This window comes from Schistocerca cancellata, chromosome 4 (assembly GCF_023864275.1).
Source record: "Schistocerca cancellata isolate TAMUIC-IGC-003103 chromosome 4, iqSchCanc2.1, whole genome shotgun sequence".
NCBI lineage: Eukaryota > Metazoa > Arthropoda > Insecta > Orthoptera > Acrididae > Schistocerca > Schistocerca cancellata.
Window position 1 is genome coordinate 513,232,258 of NC_064629.1, and position 25,238 is coordinate 513,257,495.

At 42.4% G+C, this 25,238-nt stretch overlaps 1 protein-coding gene across 1 annotated transcript in view; it reads right to left on the reverse strand.

The window, feature by feature from the left end:
* Positions 1–25,238, reverse strand: part of LOC126184298 (protein trachealess-like) — a 310,612-nt gene that overhangs the window by 179,034 nt on the left and 106,340 nt on the right. The window contains exon 2 of the mRNA XM_049926675.1: positions 16,898–17,136. Within this exon, the coding sequence (XP_049782632.1) occupies positions 16,898–17,136 (239 nt within the window). The remainder of the gene's footprint in view (positions 1–16,897; positions 17,137–25,238) is intronic.

The window sequence follows — 25,238 nt, forward strand, 5'->3', positions numbered from 1 at the left end:
CGCGACCGCTTCGGCCGCAGGTTCGAATTCTGCCTGGATGTGTGTCATGTCCTTAGGTTAGTTAGGTTTAAGTAGTTCCGAGTTCTAGGGGACTGATGACCTCAGATGTTAAGTCCCATAGTGCTCAGAGCCATTTGAACCATTTTGAACAGAAATCAGTTTGCAGATTGAATGGTGACTCATTAAAGGAAACTACATAAATCTGGCTCCAGCTGGTGGAGGACGGTGGAAGTGACAATCATCCGCTGCCTACAGTCTATCTTACAGTTTGTCATACGTTGCTTATCTCGTATAAAGATACAATAAAGGAAGATTAGAGTACAAGAGCGTGCATGGATTGGGGGAAATCGCGGAAGACGTAAATCTGGATGGCCGCATGGAGATTGGAACCCTGTTCAGCGTTTTAACCACGGCTCCACATCGCTTTATGAACTGATGCGGCTCGATGTTTTAAAACCACGCCGATGCCTTTGGAACAAAAGAAGAGTCTAGGCTACCTCTGTCTGTGTCGGTTTTACTTCCAGTTATTCCGTTTATCCTACCCTTTAACACCTGGTAAGAAATGCGTCCTCGTGGAATCCACCAGCTAACAAAACTGGAACGTCCCATAGATAACAACTTGACATGTAATGCACGCGCGATTCCGAATGATGTGTGGTGCTGCGTTTTCGCATCCCTGTACATTATTTGACGACTTTTTCAAGAAACATACGCGAGTGAGTGTTAAGAATATTAGATGTGTTACTGTTACCATGATAACAGGTTTCGCAGTTTTAAGTGATTTGTTGTACATATTTCCACAGCTATCGTCAACATTTCCGTTTTTGGATGCCAGAGTACCTGTGGAGGAGAAACGAACTGTCCAATAGGAATTTCAGGAACGTTAGTCGTTGAAAGCTGTTAAAGTGACTGTAGTTCGGTGCTTATATATGTGATAGTGGCTTCGGCCTTGGACGTATCGAAGTAGCCACGACTCACCGCAGCGAAGAGCGCTGTGCAACCAGGACGTGGCGATTGTTCGCTCTCTTTAAGACGTTGTAATTCCCCCACCGGCGGTGGAGGTTAACCAGGGGCTAGAACAAACTAACTTTATCGGATTATCGCTGGCCGCTGCGGTCAGCAGCTCGCCCTCCCTGGACGTCTTCGACCTTCACCACCAAAGATAATTGTACGGCCGGAAGGCGAGTTCAGGGGTAGGAGACGCGCTCTTGCCAGCCGCTGACCTTCACCGTCTGTCGTCAGCTGCCAACGGGAAAAGAGCACAGAAACGCCGCAATGTAAGTACAAACTCTAGCTCGACTGGCAAAGAGTAATTCCACTTCCGTCCTCTGCTGCGATAGCAACAATATCAGTACCACGACGTGATGAAAAGTAACTCCTCCGAATTTCTTATGTGAAAAGTCCTAAAGTCTTTTAAATAAAAAAACGGTATTAACATCTGTATCTTTATTCTTCATGTCTACATATTTATTTCTCAATATAGTCGCCTTGGCGACGAACACATTTCTCCCAACGAGAGACAAGTTTGTTGATACATCTACATCTACATTTATACTCCACAAGCCACCCAACGGTGTGTGGCGGAGGGCACTTTACGTGCCACTGTCATTACCTCCCTTTTCTGTTCCAATCGCGTATGGATCGCGGGAAGAACGACTGCCGGAAAGCCTCCGTGCGCGCTCGAATCTCTCTAATTTTACATTCGTGATCTCCTCGGGAGGTATAAGTAGGGGGAAGCAATATATTCGATACCGTCACTATAGAATGTTTGACTTTGTTGCGGCGCCTCAACCTCTGTTCTGCTTGTACCACTTCATCACTATCAAAGTGGAGTTCTTGAAAGTGTTCTTTTTGTTTTTGGAAAAGGGATGAAATGCAGATGGGGCTAAGTCGAGACTATAGGAGGGTGATCGATGACAGTGAACGCAAGACGTCGGACTGTTGCAGATGTCGAAGCGCTCATGTGTGGCATGGCGTTGTCATGCTGCAGGAAAGGGCGTTCCATCTGTGGAAGAACTTTTTGAATTCGAAACTCGATTACAGCACGCTGTTTCTCACGCACCGACATGGTTACGTTACATACTGCCATGTTAAATGCTACAATTCGGAACCTTCTAGATGCAGGAGACTGCAAACACGTGTTATTAAAAAAGCTTTAAGAGTTTTCACATAAAAAAGTGGAGGCATTACTTTTCAGCAGGCCCTCTTAGAATTCCACGTAATGACCGTGGGCATTTTTACGCAGACGCTGAATAAAGGATTAATTATCAGTAACACTAAGCAGCTACAAATCAATCGTTTAATATGGAATTGCCGGCGGGGTCGCCGAGCGGCTCTAGGCGTTACAGTCTGGAAATGCGCGACGGCTACGGTCGCAGGTTCGAATCCTGCCTCGGGCATGGATGTGTGTGATGTCCTTAGGTGGGTAGGTTTAAGTAGTTCTAAGTTCTAGGGGACTGATGACCTCAGAAGTTAAGTCCCATAGTGCTCAGAGCCAATATGGAATTTCTCGTGCAAACAAACGAGCTACAGAATGAAGTGGCAGAATAAGAAAGTCAAAAGACTCGTATTCATTGGGGATGATGCTCATAGCCCCGTCAGACTTCTGGATGTAGATTGTCTGCGCTTCCCAGAAATGACTGCAGGCATTCGCCTGGACGAGTGCTCCTAAAGAGGCATCACTGATTTTCTTCCCGATGCATGTTCCTTTAAGATTTTGATCCGTTACTAATTGCTGCGATGCCGTTTAATTCTGTAGTCCAGTTTTATCACGATATAATAACCTAATTAGGCTACGTCTTGCATATTGCGTCGTGGCTTCTCGCATCATTGGCTAATGAGACTTTCAGGGTACAAGCGTACTTTACCGCCGTTCTGGAAAGTTTCACTGAACTTCACGAACTATCCAATTCAATGTGTTTACCAAGCAACATTTGATAATGCGTAGCCGAATGCTTAGCGTCGCTGCTTTCGGTGCGGAAGGACTTGGACTCGATTCCCGTTACCTCCTCAGGTTTTTTTCCGAGGTAGGGTGGTGTGGTATGGGGTCCACTCATCCCTTGTGAGGCCAGAAGAGGAGCTGCTTGAATTAAAAATCAGTGGAATTATCAGGAGTCATATGCTGGCAATAACGGATCGAGGGACTGACGACATGTTGATCACATTTTCCACGATCATAGATCGCTGTTCGTAGTGTTTTGTGGGCAGCAGTCGGCCACTCTGAATAGGCCTAAGGCCTAATCGGTGAGTAATGTTTACAGTTCGTAAACCACTAAGACACGGAATTTATTTTCCCTCCAAGTGACGAATCACGCGAAGCGCAACTGACAGACGTATATCCAGGTATAGAATTTAATTTAATTTTCTTTCTTCACAAAGACGTGCAACACAATTTACAATTAGAGCCATAACATTCTAATGGCAGGTAGTGCCAAAATTACTTTCCTCTTGAAACGTCCCCTTAGAAAAATTTATAAATGATTGTGCTGGTAACCCCCTTACTTTATTTGATTTTCAAACAGCTGAGTAGAACTGAACGTACTCAGATATTTCTCTCTTTACTTATTCTGAACATCACCAAACTGACACACAATATTTTTAGCGCAACGCAATCTGACTTTTAATAATCCCTACAAAAGAATGGCCCTGCCTAACAATAACCTATACCTTTCATGCATCACTTACCTCGCAAAAATCTTCATTACTCGAACTACCACAATACAGCGAGCGCCAATACTGCCAGCTAAATAAAAGATTCTAACTACTGAAGTCACCAACTACTGATAGGCATAGTTAGCAAATGAAAGATTTTGATAGAGAACAAACAATGTATTTACAGTAATAGAGTTCAAAAGTCATAATATATATATCAGTTCATGACATCCAGTCTTACAAATTTACTCTTTCTGATGGACACACGTCCATATCATCCGCTCTCAAAATTCCGTCATCTCTCTCTCCACATCCACCACTGCTGGCGGCTCACCTTCAACTGCGCAACGCTACTCGCTGTTAACAGCCAACTGCCCAACACTACAATAGCAAATTCCAACAATGCAAACCAGACACAGACTGCACACAGCACAGCCAGTGATTTTCATACAGAACGCTACGTGGTGTTACCAATATGAAAACCTAAACAGCGTACTTACACTCTCTGAGTGTAAATAAGAGATGAGTGGACACAGGTTCAACCACGTCATAGGGAATGATGGAAATGTTTGCGGGTTGTTAAATAAGAAAAACGTGCTAGAATGTCTGATGGTTTCGAAACAATTATTTGTTTGTAGTTCGATATTAAGAAGATTTTCTTAATCAACCGGATCTTTGTAAGAGTATTGGGGATATATTCCAATATAATAATCCACATAAGGTAGATAGTATTACACAATGGCAAATAATTTACAGATAATATGAAAAATGTCAAGTACTTGAGTTTACAGCAGGTGTCAAGAACAAACAGCATCACTAATTACTGTCCAAAAGGTCATTTGTAATGATTCAACTCGATCGTATTAGAATAGTTCTTTTTCTCGGCACACCATACACAATGAAACTAATTGGACTGGAGGTGGTCGTTCATGTCAGTACTTAAAAGTGGCGACAGGGACGTCAACATCAGTGATCACTTCGATAATACGAGTAGATGGCGACGAAATGGATCCTGTTCAGTGGTAATATATTGTATTATCACAAATTTCTTATCTGCAAGAACAAATCTGGGTAACTGAAGCATTACGTTTCGAATTTAACGAGAGTTTACTCCAGTAAGAATAGCACTTTAAATAGAAATTGCAGTGCTTAAACATGCCATGAATCTGTCTGTTATTTACGAAAGTTCCGCGCGAGCATACGCTGTCGCATGTAAAACAGTATGCTCTTGTCATATAAGATAGTAAACATTGTGATATACGCTTCCGGCAGTAGCTCACCACGAAGCTATTACGGCAAAGCATAGGGATTTCATCAATTCACCGACCGGTATTGGCTCAAATCTTGTTAAAGCTTGCAGACACTGTCTTACGAAGGACTAATTTAAATGATTGGCGCTCCCCTCCTTTGATTCCACAAAGTTTCCAATGGTAATCCTCTTAATCGAATAAGAGTATATTTCTGAAACTTTGCAGACGACGTGTCTTGTGAATGTAAATGTGTTTTTGAGTAGTAGTCTGCGTGCACTCGGCTGCTCACGCCAGAGAAGACCGCCACCGAATTGGTTCTGTCACAGATTTCCCCCTCATCATAGAGCTATTGGTACAGCCGATACAAAAAGCCCTTTTACACCAGAACGGAATCATTTGTCCCATAAAAGTAAACGCTTGAGGTACTTGCATTTTATAAAAATGCGTAATAAGCCAAGTTAAACCGTTCATATGGTTTTCGTTTTCGTGTTAATCTGCCAGTTTGAGGAAAAAGAGCAAAGTCTCTTATCTGCCCAAATAATCTGAATCACGTACGACCCTCGTGGCAACACAGTCATCAGTTTCCAGAAGACTTGTGACGTATTCTTCTTATTTCGCTTGTTCTAAAGTATATTAAGAACATGTAGAATGAGTTCCGTATGCTACAAATAACTTCGTGTGATGTGACATTAGCGTTTCATTTTACGAGGGGCGTTCAATAAGTAATGCAACACTTTTTTTCTGAAAGCAGGTTGGTTTTATTTAGGATTCCAACACACTGCATTATTCCCCATTCTTTTGGCTACAAATCCCTTTTTTTCAACTTAATCTCCGTTCAAGGCGACGGCCTTACGCTCCCTTACTGGGAGGACCTGTATTTCCGCATGATACCGCACCACTAGGCAACATCGGAACCAACGTCTTTCTGTACCAGTAACGTCCCACGAAGTACATGCTGCACTGGGCCAAACAGATGAAAGTCGGAAGGTGCGAGATCCGGGCTGTAGGGTGGAACCCAACGGTCACACATCTGGTAGATGAGTGTGTCAGCACTACCGACAGAGACGTCCAGTTCAGCAGCGAGGCGTTTGATTGTGAGCCATCGATCACCTTGAATGAGTGTGTCCGTACGTTCCAACATTGCAGGAGAAGTGAAGGTAAATTTATGCGGCCGGTCGCGCGACCTTGTTGTAATGAAGACATCGCCTCGCCCAACGACTCACCGTGCTTTTGTTCACTGGCAAGTCTCTGTAGACATTCTGCAAGCGCCTATTCATATATAAATATGGATGGGACTTGCATGAAGTCCTCCCAAAATGCAAGTCCGCCAAGTTCGATTGTATCTAAAAGTTTTATTAATCCAGATCATATCTGCAAAGAAGGAAATAAAGAAAACTGTAGGATTTTTAAGTAACCATGAGATATCGACAATTAGGCCAAAGACATCTATGAAAAACAAAATAGAAGCTGAAATTATAGGCTTAGAGAGACCCGAAGGAAGAAAAAATGAAGTATATGGCTATGAAAACGAAGATGATGATTATAATGGTCACGGTGATGACAATGACGACAGTTCTAATATGTTGATCCAAGCCATTCACCACACACGAAGTTCCAGTTTCCTGTTAATTAGTCAAATAAAACAGAAAATATCCTATGTAAAAGATTCAATGTTTAAAACATCCTTATAAAAAGCATTTTGCTCGCAATCGAATTTGAACAACTGCTTGAACTCGGCCTGCGATAACGGTCTGACTGATAAGTCGTGCACGTGTGCGTCGCAACATTCTATACCGTTACTAGTACCGTTTTAACAGAACCGCGAGACCACCAAACTGCACATTGTGAAACGTACCTACCTACAAGGAACTCATCGATGTGACGTGGAAGATTCGTATGATTTCCACTAAAAACCTGTAGAAAGTTTCTTGTACAAAGTTAAGGAATCGCATTAACAAAAACAGCCATTACGTTTAGCGTGACAGTTTACCGGTTAAATCAGCTGAATGTGTACGGAAAGAAGTGAAAAATCCTTAGCGTTATCAAAGCACTGTTACAAAAATCTGCACTCGAAGCTCGCTAAAAGTTACTTGTCAGTCACTATATTTAATTCAAAAGACCCACACAAAAATTTGAGGAGTATGGTTCTCATCTTCAGGATTTTAACTTGCCCTAACGGAAAATTTGCGTCTGTTTTTGTAAGTCTATGAATCGTGTGAACGAATGTAACCAGTAATAACGACGTCAAATGTAGTTAGTATACATCTTATCCCATGCACACATAGCACAAATCAATTGATATAGGGCAGCACCTGGTTTCGCTCAGGATCATGTACACACCTTATCACGGATATTTAATTGATTTCGTGTAAAAGTAAGTCACCTGAAAAAAGGAGTTCCACTCACATTGTGTGGTTTATATATATATATAACGTATGGGAACTTCTCGTGATTAAATCACATGTTCAGTCGCAGACATATCTAATTCCATTTGTAATGAATAAAAAAAAGTTATGATATAATAATGTCGTATAATACTGGTTACGTTTGTGTATGTCCATCTTTTGGTTGCGGGACTCGAATGTTCGATACAAGAAGTCAACTTAAACACTTTCAGACATATAGTTTCCAAACTTATTTTATTTGGCTACCAGTTTCGGCGATTTACTACGCTACGCGTTGCTGCTTGCTATAGCGATACCTCCTGCTTGCTATAGGTATCGCTATAGCAAGCAGAAATCTGCTAATACCATTATTGCTGGCCCCTGTTTTGATAAGAACCAAGGTGGAATCTTCCTACACGTCTGTCAGGGGCCTAAAGATGATGTAGGAAATCGCTGAAACCGGTAGCCAACTAAAATACGTTTGGAAACTAGACTACTGAAAAGTATTTGACTTCCTGGTTATGTTATTTTTATCCCCACACTTCCATCCGTTACCAAATCGGTGATTCCTTAATCCCTCGGCAAGTATCCTACGAATTTTTAATTCTCTCATGCTCTACTTCACTCAGAATTTTCAAGTTTCCATTGAATTACGATAAGGTACATAAGGGGGCGATCAAAAAATTTCCGTTTGAGAGGTTTGCTGCAGCGTATATGCAACCCAGCGTGACTCCGATGTGGGTATATAAGCACCAACATGTTGGCAAGGAGTTAGTGTGGCCTTCGAACGTAGACTTTTTGGAGGCTTCTCATATTAGTTTCGTCTAAGTTAAGCCATAAATAAAAAGTTGAAAGGAGAAAAAATGCAGCAAAACAGAATGAAAGGAATAAATCTATAAGCAGATATTACCGCCTCGACGGCTGACGTTAAAAGCATGGGAAACAAAAGCCATAAGTTTTTCGTAGGGGTATTCCAGTTATAACAGGGAAATGATTGTAAATGATTAAAACTTTACATTTTCTTTTCCCTTTCAGGGGGCACCCTACCTATAATCGTAGCTAATTGCGGTACTGTAACACCAAGTTTATTATTACTACACATCCTTTCGTCCTCCACTGCTGCATGATGACAACGTATCTACAATTGCTTTTTGAGAGATATTGCGCGTGAAGATTCCAGATATCTACAGTAACTGCTTGTCAGAACTTTAGATTGTATTTTTAAATGGAGTTTATCAGACCAGAGAATGGTGTTTGGCACGCCATGACAAACAAAATTCTCCGAGAAGTTGCGGTGAAGCACTTGTGCCGGAAACAGCACGATAGCCCGCGGAGAAAAATCGCGGCAGAAGGCGGGAGCGAGCGTAGTTTTCGGCACAGGCTGTGGCAATCACTGTAACAACACGTCTTTGCGGCCTGCTGAGCTGTAGTTACGTGTGTAGGGAGACATAACTAACAACATTGTCCCTCGTAACAAGCTAACCCTGTTACACCCCCGCCGCAGTGATGACATTATAGTTTTTAAACCGGCAGGGTGGGGGCCTAGCGAGGGGAGGCAGTTCTTTGACGACTGTCACATTCCCGCCACCCTCGCATCCCCCGCAATACCTCCCTCACGTCCTTCGCTGCGAAATGCAAATCCGATCATAGAAAGCAGCTGATGATGGCACAGCTAACCTAAATCCAATTTCCATTGCCCAGCGATGATGCAATTAGTCGCCACTTATTGTAAGCCAAACTCGGTTAATTGAAGGCCCGAGCGGGGCGTAGGGGAGGTAACAATAGCACGCGCTAGCTGTTAGCTCTCAAATCTACATTCGCGCCGCGGCGCTGAACATTCCTAAAGAGGAGGGAGGCGGCGTGTGACGCATACATGCGTGTGGAATAAGTCGCCACAGTTCACCGAACAGCCCCGCTCAAATAACGGAGCACTGCTTCCGCACGGGTGGTCGTGAAAGCCAGGTGCCACTTGTTAATTCCTTTCGTATCACACATACTTGCGACATGAGGTAGGAACCAGGACGCATCCGGCCAGTGGAGTGAGCGGTACCACCAGGGGCTTCATTCCTTGGCACTCGCTACCTTAGTTAACGAATACAAAGGTCACTGAAATCTCACCTACAAGACCGCCCGAAACTAATGGAATATTATTCTCACGGACATTAGAGATTGTCATCAATGGCGATTTTTCGTCATTTATTCTAACTGTAAAAATCAGTATGGCTATGTTTCATGTCCATGTCCGTCGACGTATAGATTTTCACACATTGCATAGGTGAAGTTCGGGTGTTATGGAATACTATTTACTTTTGTAGTTGTATCTCCAAACTGAACTCAGTGTTACCTCTCAAACACACATGATCCTAAAAGTCAACTGCTTGGAAATTAGTGTCTGTATTTCTCTAAATAAAATTCAAAGAACTTACGGCCAAAAATAGTTTTAAAAAACGTTTCACTTGGAGGCTTATAAGGAATCTCTGGGAAATAATGAATACGGTTGTAAAAGTGCAGATAATCGTGTAATTTGGTGGAAAATTTTTTATGTACACAAAATACAATTATGAGATCGCTCTTGATTTAAACTCTTAAAAGAACCATCAGTAACAGAAAAAATAATTTGATTCGACAGCAAATGTGTTACGTTTATTAAATTAAAAACAAAGTTCTTGAAGCAATTATCTGTTTATGTAGTAGAGGTGATTCATTTTACATTGATCTATTTGAGTAAGTCACAAATCTAACCTTCGTTACCTGCACAGTCAATGTGGGTTTTTTGGAATAGCAAGTATTCCATATTGCCCGACATGCTACTTGGACTTTACAACGTTTCAATAGAACCAACTCTATCCACAGTCTAAAATCGAGCGATACATTACGACGTACTACTCTTTTACGTAATAAACTGATAGTTTAAATTGTTATTATACATTTTCAATAACTACAGCATATTTTAAAAAACACAGCCAAATTTTTTTTCAAATTACGAAAATAATTTTTCTGCGCCGTAACTTACACGATGTCTGGAGACGAAGTTGGCTCGTTACATAGCATGACTGAAACATTTTGAAGCAGACGATGTTTCTCCTGTTTGGGAGCATCACTCGACGGTTAAGAAATCAAGGTATTCCATATTGCCTACCCGACTATTTCATAATACCCAATTTCATCTACCCGCGTATAATTTTATCTATGTTTCTCATTCTTCTTTTCCAATTTTTCGTTGACTATCTGGCCGTAAGTAGGGGCATTAGAGTCGAACCACTTGGTAAGTCGGGCAAAACAGAGGAAGGAATCGCCTGTGTAGTTATCGAAAGAACCTTCACAGCATTCGCCTGGCTTTTTTAAAATGAAACCAAGGAAAATCCAAATCAAGATACGTGGACGGGTATTTGAATTTCACTCCTCCCAAATAAAAGCATAATTGTGACCCAAAGTATAATTGACGATTAAAATTAGTGTAATTACAACAGGATAGAGATAAATGATATAGGTACCATCCCGAACGTAGCATTTGCTGTTGGGACCACTCGATTATTGTAACAGGGTCCATTAACAACAGTCTGTAGGACAAAATGCGCCATAACATTAGGGATTAGTCTATAATGGCATACCTCAATTTGCGCAAAAACATAGTTGCCGTCTAACCGGTATGGGATCACCATTATGATACAAGCTAGGCGGCACCATTTTGGCAGTAGGGTCTTCCGTCAGCCCCAGATGTTTTTTATTCGCAACCATGCACCATGGCTTATCTTCGGCGACAATGATTGCTTCCATACACAGACGCAGTCTTCTGCTGTCTCTTGCATTGGGATTCCCAGCATAGTGGCCCAGTGCTCAGTTCCAGTTCCATTCTGATTTAGGTATTCAGCGAGTTTCCAAAGGTCATTCCTTCCTCGTCCTTGTCCAATTAGAGCTTGTGCTCCGACTGTACACAATTCGACGTCGACGAGACGTTCAATCCTAATTTTCCTTCCTTCAACGTAGGCCATAGGTTAAACACCCTTTCCTTGTCCTACTCCTGCATGTTTGGGTACTAAAGTCAAATTAGTACAACAAAGCACTACCTACACTGTTTTCCAACAAGACAAGACGCCATCGTATGAGGTCCACAGTATTCATGCCACTTTCGCGACAGGGCAGTAAATGTATCTTCGTTAGTCTTCTTGTATGTTAGACATTTCGGACAAACTGATGCGCATATCACTCGCCTCTGTGTTCCAGAACTCAGAACCAACCGACAGTGTATTTGGTATCCAGACAGCTTCAGATTCATGGAAAGTTCTGAGGAGGATAAAATATGTTTCTTCCAGTTCATTTTGCCACTTTCAGAAGCTCTTGATTCAAGTCATAGTAACTTTACTGAAAATTGATGTTACTATACTAATTATTGCGTTTTATTAAAACTGTTATCGTTGTTTGTCTCCCCGTTATTCATATAAAGGATGTTCCAGGAAGAATGGTCAATATTCAGGGATATGACAGGCAAAAAAGTCTAGTAAACATGGGCTCTACAATGCATACCTAAGAGCTATGAGTACTTCTTCATCTTCAATACTGTGAAACAAATCTTTTCTATAGCAAGCTCTTCGCTCTCCGTATTTTGAGTGGAGGCACTATGGATCAATTCATCAAAAAATTGTCGTTTTAAACATGGGCTCTCAAACGCGTACCTTAAAAGCTATGAACACTTGTTCAGCAAAAAAGTGGCTCAAATGGCTCTGAGCACTATGGGACTCAACATCTGAGGTCATCAGTGCCCTAGAACTTAGAACCACTTAAACCTAACCACGCCCGAGGCAGGATTCGAACCTGCGACCGTAGCGGTCGCGCGGTTCCAGACTGAAGCCTCTATAACCACTCGGCCACACCGCCCGGCACTTGTTCAGCAGAAGAGATATATTTCATAGTAGCCAAGATGAGCAAGTGCTGATAGCTCTTAAAGTATGCACTTCAGAGCCCATGTATATCGCACATTTTGTATTGTTTTTGTCCATAATACCACCTCTCAAAATATGGGAAGTAAAGAGCATGCAGCTTGCAGTAAAAGGGATTTATTTCATGGTATCGAAGATGAAGTGCTCATAGCACTCAAGGAATGCATTTTAGAAACGATGTTTACTTGACTTTTTGCTTCGAATGATCTCTCCTGTCATATCTCTGATTATCGACCATTCCGCCAGGGACACGCTGTATGATGACAATTTTAAGCTCCTCCTACAATTTTAAAATGGTATTTCACATGCATTGCTGCAGCCGTCAAGCTGGGATTCGCATGTACAGTATGTAGCTATTCCATATTCCACATACACACATAAAAAAAAATTTTGCATCGCCTCGATTCCGAGAGTTGCGGGACCTGTACAGAAAATGGGAGTAGAGATCAACATAAACATCATTTCCGCCCTTTTTATTGCTGATGAAAACTACACATTGTATGTTTTACCACCATACAGCGAGACCTTCAGAAGTGGTGGTCCAGATTGCAGTACACACCTGTACCTCTATTACCCAGTAGCACGTCCTTTTGTATTGATGCATGCCTGTATTCGTCGTGGCATGCTATCCACAAGTTCATAAAGGCAATGTTGGTCCAGATTGTCCCACTCCTGAACGGCCATTCGCCGTAGATCCCTTATAGTGGTTGGTGGATCACGTCGTCCATAAACAGCCCTTTTCAACCTATCCCAGGCATGTTCGATAGGGTTCATGTCTGGAGAACATACTGACCACTAGTCGAGCGATGTCGTTATCCTGAAGCAAGTCTTTCACAAGATGTGTATGATGGGGGCGCGAATTGTCGTCCATGAAGACGAATGCCTCGCCAATATGCTGCCGATATGGTTGCACTATAGGCTGGAGGATGGCATTCACGTATCATAAAGCCGTTACGGCACCTTCCATGACCACCAGCGGCGTACGTCGGCCCCACATAAAGCCACAGCAAAACAGCCTGTGCAGCCACTGTGAGTAGCTTAGTGACGGCACCATTGCAGCGAAGACAGACCCGAAACCAACTTGCACCACAATAGTACAAATTTATATGCTAACTTGATCCGCAGATGATGGACAGAATGAACGAATGTATGAGGAGAAAAAAGAATTTAGTCAGATAATTATGTGAGAGGAAAATGCAATTTTTATGGAGGACTGAAATTCGAAAGTAAGAAAAGGAAGACAAGGGAAAATAATGGGAGAATGTTGTCTGGAGTATGGAATGAAAGAGGAGCCCGTGTCGCAGAATTTTGTAAAAAGCATAATCTAATCGTCACTAACATTTGGTTTAAGAACCATCAAAGACGGTTGTATAAGTGGAAGAGACCTGAAGCCACGTGTAGGTTTCAAATATATTACATAATGGTAAGACAGATTTTTAAACAAGATTTTAAAGTATAAGACGTTTCCAGAGGCAGATGTGGACTCTGATCATAGTGTATTGGTTATGAAATGTAAGTTAAAAATTAAGACACTTCAAAACGGTTAAAAATTAAGGAGATAGGGCATGTATAAGTTGAAATAACTAAAGATTATTGAGAGTTAACTTAGGCAGCATTAGACAACGAGTGACTGAAACTGGAGGAAAGAATGCAGTACGAGGGACGAACGAGTAAAGGCATCAGAGGATCAAATAGGTAAAAAGACAAGGCCTAGCAGAAATAGTTAGATAACAAAGGGCATACTGAAACTGAAGGAAAAATAAAATATAAAAATATAGGAAATAAGCAGGCGAAAGGGGGTACAGATGTTCCAAAAATGAGATTAGCAGAAAGTGTAAAATGGTTAAAAAGGAATAGCTAGAAGACGAATAGCAAGGCTGCGGAAACACGTAGTATAACTAGGGAAAAGGTAGATACAGCCTAAAGGATGATTAAAGATACCTTTGTAGAAAAGACAAGCAATTGCATGAATATCAAGAGCTGAGATGAAACAGCAGTAATAAGCAAAGATGGGAAAATTGAAAGGCTGAAGGAGTATATAGCGAGGCTTTACAAGGGCAATGAGCTTGAAGAAAATTTTACGAAAAACGGATGAGGATGTAGGTGAAGGGGAGCTGGGAGGTGTGATATTGTGAAAAGAGTTTGATTGAGTACTGAAACTCCTAAGTCAAAGCAAGGCCCCTAGAACAGACAACATTCCCTCAGAATTAGTGACATCTTTAGGTAAGTCAGTTGTTGTTGCAACATATTGACACCAATTATTTACGGAATAACAGGAAGATTAGTAGAAATCGATCTCTGGGAAGACAAGTTTGGTTTCCGGAGAACTGTAGGAATACGCGAGGCAGTAACGACCATACGACTAAAGAGAAACAAACCTACTTTTATAGCGTTTTTAGATTTACAATGGCTTCTGACAATGTTGAGGGGAATACATTCTTCGAAATTCTGGAGGTGGCAGGGATAAAATACCTGGAGCGAAAGTTTAATACAGCTTACACAGAAACTGGACTCCAGTTATAAGGCTCGAAATACATAAAATGGAAGCAGCATTAGTTGAGAAGCGAGTGAGACACGGCTGTAGCCTATCCACTATCTGTCTCCTGAGCAAGCAATAACCGAAGCCAAATAAAAATTTCGAGAAGGAATTAAAGTTCAGAAAGAAGAAATAACAGACACTGTAATCCTGTCAGAGACAACAAAGGACTTGGAAGAGCAGTTACACGGTATGGACAGTGTCTTGAAATGAGGCTGTAAGATGAATATTAACTAAAGTGAAACAGGAGTAATGGAATTTAGTCGAATTAATTCAAGCGGTGATGGGGTTATTAGATTTGGAAATGAGGCTCTATAGGAAGTAGATGAATTTTGGTGTTTAGGCAGCTGGAGAACTGATGACGACCGAAGTAGAGAGGATATCAGATGTAGACTGGCAATGGCAAGAAACGCGTTTCTGAAAGGAGAAATTTGTTAACATCGAACACAGATTTAAATGTTACGAATTCTTTTCTGAAGGTATTTGTCTGGAGTGTAGCCCTGTATGGACGTGAAACTTGGGCGATAAGCAGTTTAGATAAGAAGAGAATTGAAGCTTTTTAAATGTGGTAATGAAGAAAAATGCTGAAGAATAGATGGGTAGATCATGTAACCAATGAGTAAGTACGGAACCGAATTAGTGAAAAAAGAAATTTCTGACATAAATTAAATAAAAGAAGAGATCGGTTGATAGGACACATTATGAGACATTAAGGAATCGTGAGTTTGGTATTGAAGGGAGGCCAGGGCTTGGCTAAAGTTCGCAGATTTAAATAGGTACAGGTTGCAGTAGTTATTGTGAGATAGAGAGGCTTGCTCAGGAATGACTAGTCTGAAGAGCTGCATCAAACCGGTCTTCGGACTGAAGACCACAAATTTTAAGAAACGTCTATGAATTCCCTTGGATGATCATATGACATTTGCTTCTCATGTGGATGATGTAAAAGGAAAGGTGCGTAGAAATCGCACCGCACAGCTATATCTTAGGCATTTACGATGAAATAACAGAAGAGACTTGGGTGGGATGCACAGCGATGATAAGGCCCCATAGACAGCTCGTGATACCTGGAAATTTATAGCTTCTTGTTCTGTGGTGACGTCAACTGGATCTGTGTATCTAAAAGAGAATAACTACTTGATGGACAGAGAAAGTGAATTACGTTTAAGTGTACTAAAGTCCGAATAACCTTCGCTGTCGAGATTACAAACCTACAATGTTGCGATGGCGTTTGACATCGGTGTAGCAGCTTGTGGTAAAAAATGATTCTGAGAATGTGTCCAGAAAAATGAGGAGAGGTTTTAAGGTATAGTTCTGTATCACCGTAGTCAGTTCAAATGTCTTGGGTCAAATTCCAATCTCTCCACGGTATGTCATGTTCTGAAGGCACTACTGATTGTGGTAAGACCCTCATACAGGGGCGATGACCTGGTGGCATGGAGAGAAGGCTTTGGTGTTTCAGTCTTTCCCTTCCTTTTATTCCAGATTCATCCACCTAACATAAGTACAACATTACACTTCATTGCACGAGCAATCATTACGTCAATTCATACGTTATAGGGACACCTAATATTCCAATGACAGATTCGAAGAATCATAAAGCTATTACGAATCTACGAAATATAAGTTGAGAACTGAGCAAGGGATTCAATATTATTTTTAAATTAGAATTTAGAAATTTGAGAATCTATATAACTACAAATTCAGGCACGAAAGCTCAAAATCTTGCATTCTTGTAATTCTGGTGTTGTTAGTTATGCAGCAATACTTCGATGAAGTTTTGTTGGTAACACAGAGGTACTGGCGGAAGTAAAGCTGGGAGGGTATATCGTGAGTCGTGCATAGATAGCTCAGTCACTAAAGCATTTGCTTGCGAAAGGCAAACGTACCGACTTCGAGCCCTGCCTGGCACACTGTTATATTCACTCAGGAGGATTCGAATCACCGGTGACTCCGCTACAAACGAAAAATTCACTCTGAAAACAATAATCCACTCATTCGCCTGAAGTGATTTAGTGCTACAACTGGGTATCTAAATCGGCGTGATCACTTAGTGACCTTTCTCCATTTCCCAGGAAAGAAACTGAATATTCAGGGAACAGATGAAACAGAACTGACTTTTAAAGCCAAAGAGACACTTACCCTTAACGCTTTTATTCGGCGGCGGGCCGTCGCGACTCCATGGCGGGTCGCCGTGGCCCGAGAAGTCGCGCAGCTTGAGGTAGGAAATGGTCAGCCGGATGATGGACGCCTTGTCCAGCTGCGACGTAATGGCGGCGGGCAGGGGCAGCATCTTGGCCAGCTCGTAGAACTCGAAGTTCTCCTTGCCGCGCCGGATGCGAGCTGCATCTCGACTCTTCTCCTTCCGCACCTCCAAGATACTGCAATCACAAATTTATTTATTTAATTAACCTCACAAGACTAGGACCATCGGGTCCTCTTTTAAATCTAAGCAGGTATTCTACATATTTTATATTACAAGCATTACAATAAATATGTTACATGTCACATCTAATACACACTATCTAATCAAAAGTATTCGGACACCTATTAGTGGACATTACTATGGGGTGTGTACACACTTCGCCTTTATGACGTCTTGTACTATGCTGTGGATACCTGAAGAGGAATAGCAGCTCATTCGTCCTCCAGAGCCGACACCAGAGAAGGTGGCTATGTTGGATACTGGGGTTAGACGTTGCAACTTATTGCAGAGGTGGTCCATTCGGATCAAATCGGGACTCTGGGCTGATCAGACCATTTCGGGAATGTTATAGTCCACAAACTATTGCCTCAGAGATGAAGTTTTATGACAGGGTGCAATGCCATGTTGATACATTCAGTCACAGTCACCAAAGCGTTGCGCTACTGTAGGCGGTACACAACGCTTTAATATAGTCTCATATTCTTCCGTACTTAATATTTCTTAAGCACAATAAAGAGAGCACAGCCTAGCCATGAAAAACGCACTCATATTGTAACAACACCTATTCCGCACTTTGCTGCTGGCATTACACTTGATTGCAAACAGCGTTCTCCAGGTATTCACCAAACCCAAACCCTTCTGTTGGATTACCATCACTCCAAATCACTCATTTCCAATCATCCAGTATCCACTGGACTCGCTCTTACGCCATCTCAAGCGTTGCTTAGTATTGTCTACAGAAATGTGTGGCTTATCAGTAGCTGCTCAACCACTGCACTCCTTTATTTTTAACTCACTACGCACGACCATTGTGCTAGCTCGACTAATGGTAGCACTGTGAAACTCACGAATGATTTCTTCCGTTGATCTAATGAGATTTTATGTAACTACCCTTCACAATGCGCGACGGCCCTGTCCGTCATCACATGAGGTCTGCCTTGTCTTGGTTTCACTGTGGTTATCCCTTAGCGTTTCGAATTCACAGTCACACCATCAACAGTCGACTTGGGCAGCTTTGGACGGGCTGAAATGTCACTGATGGATTTATTAATCAGGCAACATCCAATCCAATGACTAGTTCCGGTTCAACGTCACTGAGGCCTCCTGTGTGACTAGTTCAGCTCTTACTGCTTCTTTATTGAGAACACATTACTGCCGGTTTTATTTTATTCTGTCGGACTACGTCTTTCGTTGCATTTACTGGTCAATTTCGCGTAACACTGAGTTGTCGAGATACTTTTGATCAAATAGCGTACAAAATTTGGAAGTTGCTATAATGTAGAAAAAAACAGTTTATAATCGTTCGTGAGAAATACAACAATAAAGAGGCGTTAGAGGAACCTAGATTTTTAACTATAAGCGCTAGCAGTAATGGACTTGAGAGCGGAGGTGGAAGAGGCAGAGAATGGGGAAAGCGATAAAACACATTTAATGAAGATAGGTGAAAAGGAAGTGGCGTGATTGACTCAGAAACGAAAAGGGAAATGAGCGTTTCTGGGAGAAGAGAGTATTTGCTTTTCATTTTGAGAGAGAAAACTGGCCATATGCAGGGTGCCTTAAACTGCGAGGGACTGTAGAGGGTTTCGCCGATCATCAGGGCTAAGTTCGAAGCGAACTCATCAGTGAAGACAATTCTACTCCACTCATTGAGATTCCAGGCCGAAGGCGTGTCTGGAGACGATCCGGATAGCTGTGGGATACCATCCTGACTGTCGCCCGCCGTACGTCCCGACAACCGGGCGGGATGGTCTCGGGCGTCATTTCTTTTCATACCAGGACCCCTTTGGTTGTCATCAGCTTCACCCTTAAAGCACAGCGGTACGTTTAGTTGCCGTTCGTGGCAAGTCATCCTGTGCTTACATTACAGCAAAATAATGCCTGCCCCCAAACAGCGAGAGTTTCTACTACTTGTCTTCGTACTTGCCAGATTATCCCTGAGCGAGTGAGGTCAAAGGATCTCTCCTCAATTGAGAACATTTGGAGCGTTGTGACCAGGGAACGCCAACCAGGTTGAGATTTTGACGATCCGACGAGTCAATTGGACAGAATTCTGTACGATATCCCTCAGGAGGACACCCAACAACTCTATCAATGAGTGCTAAGCCGAATAATTGCTCGCATAAGGGCCAGAGTTGAACCAACGCATTATTATCTTGCTCAGCTCGTGAAACTCTTTCACTTGACTAAATCAACCATTGTTTTCTGACACTGTACGTCACATCTACCGATTTCTGTCCCATTCGGATAATTCATTCGTGTTGCGTCGCTTTATTTATCTTAGAGCGTATTGCGTCTCAAGTGACCTCAATGCTGAGTTACCGTTGTATGCTGACTCCAGAAAAAGTGGAAACTGGAAGATCTCAAGCAAGGAATGTTGTCCGCACAAATCAAATGAATCTCGTGACAATTGTCTTCTTGACGATTCTGTTCTGGGATAGTTTTTTCCCAGTAATGAACAGTTTAGAGACATGGGAGTCATGTTACGGAGACACCAGATTGGAGTCCTGGTTTACCCATTCTAAGTTGTGTTCTCTGAGGTTTTGCTTAAACAGTACAAACGAGTGTCGGAATGATTCCTTCAATCAGGTTACGGTAGACCCCATACTGCAGCCCTCCCCTGTATCTTTATTGGATTCGTTACCAACAAGATCTCAACTCAAACAAAATAAAAAAGGGGAAAGCTTTTCCGGTTTATTCACATGTCTATATAGGTCTCAGCCGCGTCTGTATCTAAAATGTAAAGTGTGTGGCAGAGGTATTTCTTCCATATCCATTTTTGGAAGTCGCATGGATCAAAAGACTCATTACATGGGTCTTTATGAGCTGTGATTAGTGTAATTTTACTTTCGTAACCCTATGATAAAGTGATGGAATGAAGCAGTGTAGAACAACATGTACTTCTAAGAATGAGAATTGGAAGAGAGCAGTTAGAAGCGGTAAAGAAATTTAACTGTTTGGAATGCAGTATCACAGGGGGTGGTAGAGGACTGAAAGAAATTGTGAGAAGAACACAGCTGTGCAAATTGCACTTAATCTGAGAAAGATCTTATTCACCAGCAAGAACATCAGTCTGAAAATAAGGCAACGGATCATGAAAGCATTTGTTTGGAGTGTGGTCCTGTGCGGAAGTGAAATTTGGAAGATAGGAAAACAAGAGAAGAGACAGCTAGAAGCCCCAAAGATCTGGTGCTACTCGAAGGCCAGCTGGAGAGACAGAGTTACCAGTGCAGGGGTGCTGAGAAGTATATGGGAAATCAGGCACCTCTCAAGATACTATAACATCATTACAACAATAACAGAAGATGACATTGAGGGAATCAATTACAACAGACGACAAAGGGCGTCACATATGCAGCACATTATGATTCATGAACGATGTTTTACGTTTGCGCAAATGAAGAGGAAACCAGACAGAAGAGTACATGGGCGCACGGCTGTAAACCAGTCTCAGCGTTGAACACTAAAGAAGAAGGGTAAACGGTAGCGACCCTATGATATTTCCCTGAGGCACACCCTAAACTAATTTTGTGTTTTTATGTAGCTCTTCATCTATGATAACTTACTACATGCAACATTCTGCCTGATAATGAGACCCCAGTCAAGTTACAAACTAGAAACTAATTTATTTACAAGTGCACAAAGTGGTACGTATAAGCTTACGAGTGTGCATGCAGGGCTAGCTGGTGGACGCGGAGTGGACGTGAGCCGACGCCGGGGGTCCGGTGGCCGAGACAGCGCTAGCGGTAGCGCTTTATCAGATGGGCAGCCGCCGGGCCTTATCTCGCCGCTTCCCGTATTCGCTAATCTGGCGCCGCTGGCCCGCAACGACCGTTATATCTTGTGCAGTCCACCCTGCGCACAGTTCCCAGTAATGATTACGGTCTTACTTTCTCAGGGTCCTAAGAGCGAGCAATGGGAAAGCCTCCTGGAAAAGCGTTCCTTTCGCAGCCGAATGAAAGCGAACAGCTATACAGACTAAACCATGTCTATGGCTTCCACTGTTCTCAGTGTTTCGCGAAGAACTTACCCATTCTTTGTTGCGGTCATGAAGCTTTAGTCGTTTAAAATGAGTTGACAAGAACTGGCGATGGTTCGGTCATTTTCGAGTGCGTATTTTCATCGGTTTGGTTCCATCTGTGCCACAAGCCAGTGCTGAAAAGTAATGACTCCGATGTTTTCAGGTAAAAAACCTTGAAGCTTTTTAAATAAAACTGACGTTATTAACATTCTACATCTTCATTTTTCATGACTACATATTTATTTCTCTACATAGTCACCTTGGCAACGAACAGATTTCTTCCAATTAGAAGAGACCAGTTTGTTGACACAGTTACTGTAGAATGTGTGTTGACCGAGCCACAATCTCACCTCTGCTTGCACCGCTTCATCACTATCAAAGTGAAGTCCTCCAATGTGTTTTTTAACTCCCGCAATACCAAGGGTAGGTGGAGGGGGGGGGGGGGGACTACTTTAGGCCCACCTTTTGAAAATATTGTAATATTGTCATGTACTCAATATTTTATAAGTTTGAAAAACTATTTATTGCTTTTAATCATTTCTTCTGCGAGACTTGTAACTGTTTTGAATTTTTCGGTAAACATAACCCAAAATATGGCTCTTCACCACAAATGTCAGTTTCATATTTTCAAGCTCAGCAACCTTCTTACAGATCTATATATCTGCAAAAAGTTTGTTATTAATGAAATTCAGCGACAATTAATGATATTTTTTTTAATTTTTAATTTTGGTCGTAAAGCATTAAGGAAAATGCGTTGGCGTTACTACTATTGTGCTAATAGATATTTTCAGATTCAATCCCACTTATACACTACGTGATCTAAAGTATCCGGACATCCATAAACATACGCTTTTCATATTAGGTGCATTGTGCTGCCACCTGCTGCCAGGTGCTCCATATCAGCGACCTCAGTAGTCATCAGACATCGTGAGAGAGCAGAAGGGGGCGCTCTGCGGAACTCGCGGACTTCGAAGTGGTCAGGTGATTGGGTGTCACTTGTGTCATACGTCTGTACGCGACATTTCCACACTCCTAAGCATCCCTCGGTCCATTGTTTCCGAAGTGATAGTAAAGTGGAAATGTGAAGCGTACAGGGCGACGCCGTCTGTTGACTGACAGAGACCGCCGACAGTTGAAGAAGGTCGTAATGTGTAATAGGCAGACATCTATCCAGACCATCACACAGGAATTCCAAACTGCATCAGGATCCTCTGCAAGTACTATCACAGTTAGACGAGAGGTGAGAAAACTTGAATTTCATGGTGGAGCGGCTGCTCATAAGCCACACATCACGCCGGTAAATGCCAAACGATTTCTCGCTTGTGTAAGGAGCGTAAACATTGGACGATTGAACAGTGGAAAAACTTTGTGTGGAGTGACGAATCACGGTACACAATGTGGCGATCCGATGGCATGTTGTGGATATGGCTAATGCCCGATGAACGTCATCTGCCAGCGTGTGTAGTGACAACAGTAAAATTCGGAGGCGGTGGTGTCACGGTGTGGTCACGTTTTTCATGGAGGGGCTTTCACCTCTTGTTGTTTTGCTTGGCACTACCACAGCACAGGCCTACATTAATGTTTTAAGCACCTTCTTGCATCCCACTGTTGAAGATCAATTCGGGGATGGCGGCAGCATCTTTCAACACGATCGAGCGCCATTTCATAATGCACGGGCTGTGGCGGAGTGGTTACAAGACAATAACATCCCTGTAATGGACTGGCTTGCACAGAGTCCTGCCCTGAATCCTATAGAACACCTTTGGGATGTTTTGGAACGCCGACTTCGTGCCAGGCCTCACCGACCGACATCGATACATCTCAGTGCAGCACTCCGTGAAGAATGGGCTGCCATTCCCCAAGAAATCTTCCAGCACCTGATTGAACGTATGCCTGCGAGAGTGGTAGCTACCATCAAGGCTAAGGGTGGGCCAGCACCATATTGAATTCCAGCATTACCGATGGGGGGAGCCACGAACTTGTAAGTTATTTTCAGCCAAGTGTCTGGATACTTTTGATCATATAGTGTAATTGCATCGGGCACTAATGACATTCAGGTCAGCATCGTCTGCTGAAAGGCGTAGAGCAGTGTGCAGAGGAACTACACAGTTGGTCCTATTTTGATTTTATCTTTTGGTCTTTTCCTTAAAACAATGTCGCAGCGCCTCACATATATCAGGGAGTATGTCTTCGAGTAACTCTTACTCGACACACAGAAGGAAGACTAGCTGGTGTAGGGAGGTTCTCCTTCAAGGTAACAAGTGGCACACGAAGCGCAGCACAGTGAAAGTGGATCCCTGTTAAAGAGAAGTAGTCGTACGAAGTTTCTGTGTGCGGCCGGGCAGCGGCTATTTGTGCAACTTTTTATCCTTTTCGACGGAGCCGGCAACGAGTAGGCTATTTGTGCAACTTTGTATCCTTTTCCGTTTCGACGGATCTGACAATGTATGGGATTTGACTCGTTGCCAGGCAGTACTCCCCTCGCGTCTTCGCAACTATCGGATAAGACTGAAGGGTTTACGACTACGTAGGGAGTTTACAGTTTCCGGAGTAGCTTGGCTGGTGATGGGTTCCGCCGTAATTCCCTTGACCGAAGTTACTTCGCACTTCGCTCTCCTGTGGCATTTGCTGAATCCATCTTAGTTGCTGCGTAGAAGCCAACGACCTTAGCATCTAAGTAAACAGACGCCTGATACGACTGGGGCAAATGACTTTCTGTTAACCAGACCTACATAAATACACGAAATATATACGTACTGCATACATATCTTGTCACCAAAAGTTCACAAGACCGATATTATAGTTGCATATTAACACTGAAAAAGAGAAATAACTGTTCTTTTGTCTTGAAGATTAAATAATTTTTAAATTCACCGGAGAGCATTACTGTTACTACAAAATGCCACTTCTTTGAGTTTTACGTGCGGAAGAATAGCGTGTAAACATTTTCTTTGTGCCACTTGTGATTGTGGGACGCACAGTTCTTACTATATCCTAATCGTCCGTATAAGCTTTCTTGAAATATGGGTTAATTTAGTCGTGTTTATGAACGGTGTAGGCAAAAAGAGAGCTTACAAGTTTGTCTCTATTTGGCATGAATGTGAGAGAAAAGCTGACTGAAAGGCCACACTTGCGTCGAATGTCACGTGAGTGCCACATGTCCTGCTAAAGTCAACGAAGAATAAAATGCGATTCACCATATGCGACAAAGTCGTAAATTATTTACTTTCACGGAGTTTGGATCTACTTCTCTTGGAAGAAAACACATCAACAATAGAAGCGTAATGGCCTGAAGATGGATACATTCGGTCTGTTACATCCTGTCAGATCTTTCCTTTACTGTTTATAGAAACGTTAAAATCAAATCAGCTTTCCGAAATTAACTTTTTGTGTAGCTCTCCGCACCTGGGTGGTGAACGTCATGAATATTCAGTAACAGTAAACAAATCGAAGAATGCAAGTTAGCTTGGAGTAGATGAAACTGATGCTTAATACAAGGTGAGTCAGGAGGAGAGAGTCTCCCCTTGTGGGGTGATGTATTAGTGATTCTGAACAAAAATTTACTAAGGACATATGACCTATTCCGTATGGACAGAACACGTTTAATATTTTATGTATTATTCAAACATTGTCATTGTTTACTATGTACCACAGTAGTGTAGAGAAAGTCGAGAGCCGGCCGCTGTGGACGAGCGGTTCTAGGCGCTTCAGTCTGGAACCGCGTGACCGCTACGGTCGCAGGTTCGAATCTTGCTTCGTGCATGGATGTGTGTGATGTCCTTAGGTTCGTTAGGTTTAAGTATTTCTAAGTCTATGGGACTGATGACATCAGATGTTAAGTCTCATAGTGCTTAGAGCTATCTGAACCAACTGAAAGAGGAATGTACGTATATTGTCGTCTGTCACGTCGCTTTCAACACCAAGAAAACAGACATCGAACTAAATGACATAATGCGAATGATTTCGGACACAATTAGGAGCGGTCCCAACTTCTGGCTACTAGTACTAAGTCACATACCCCCACCACAACTGGGAAGACA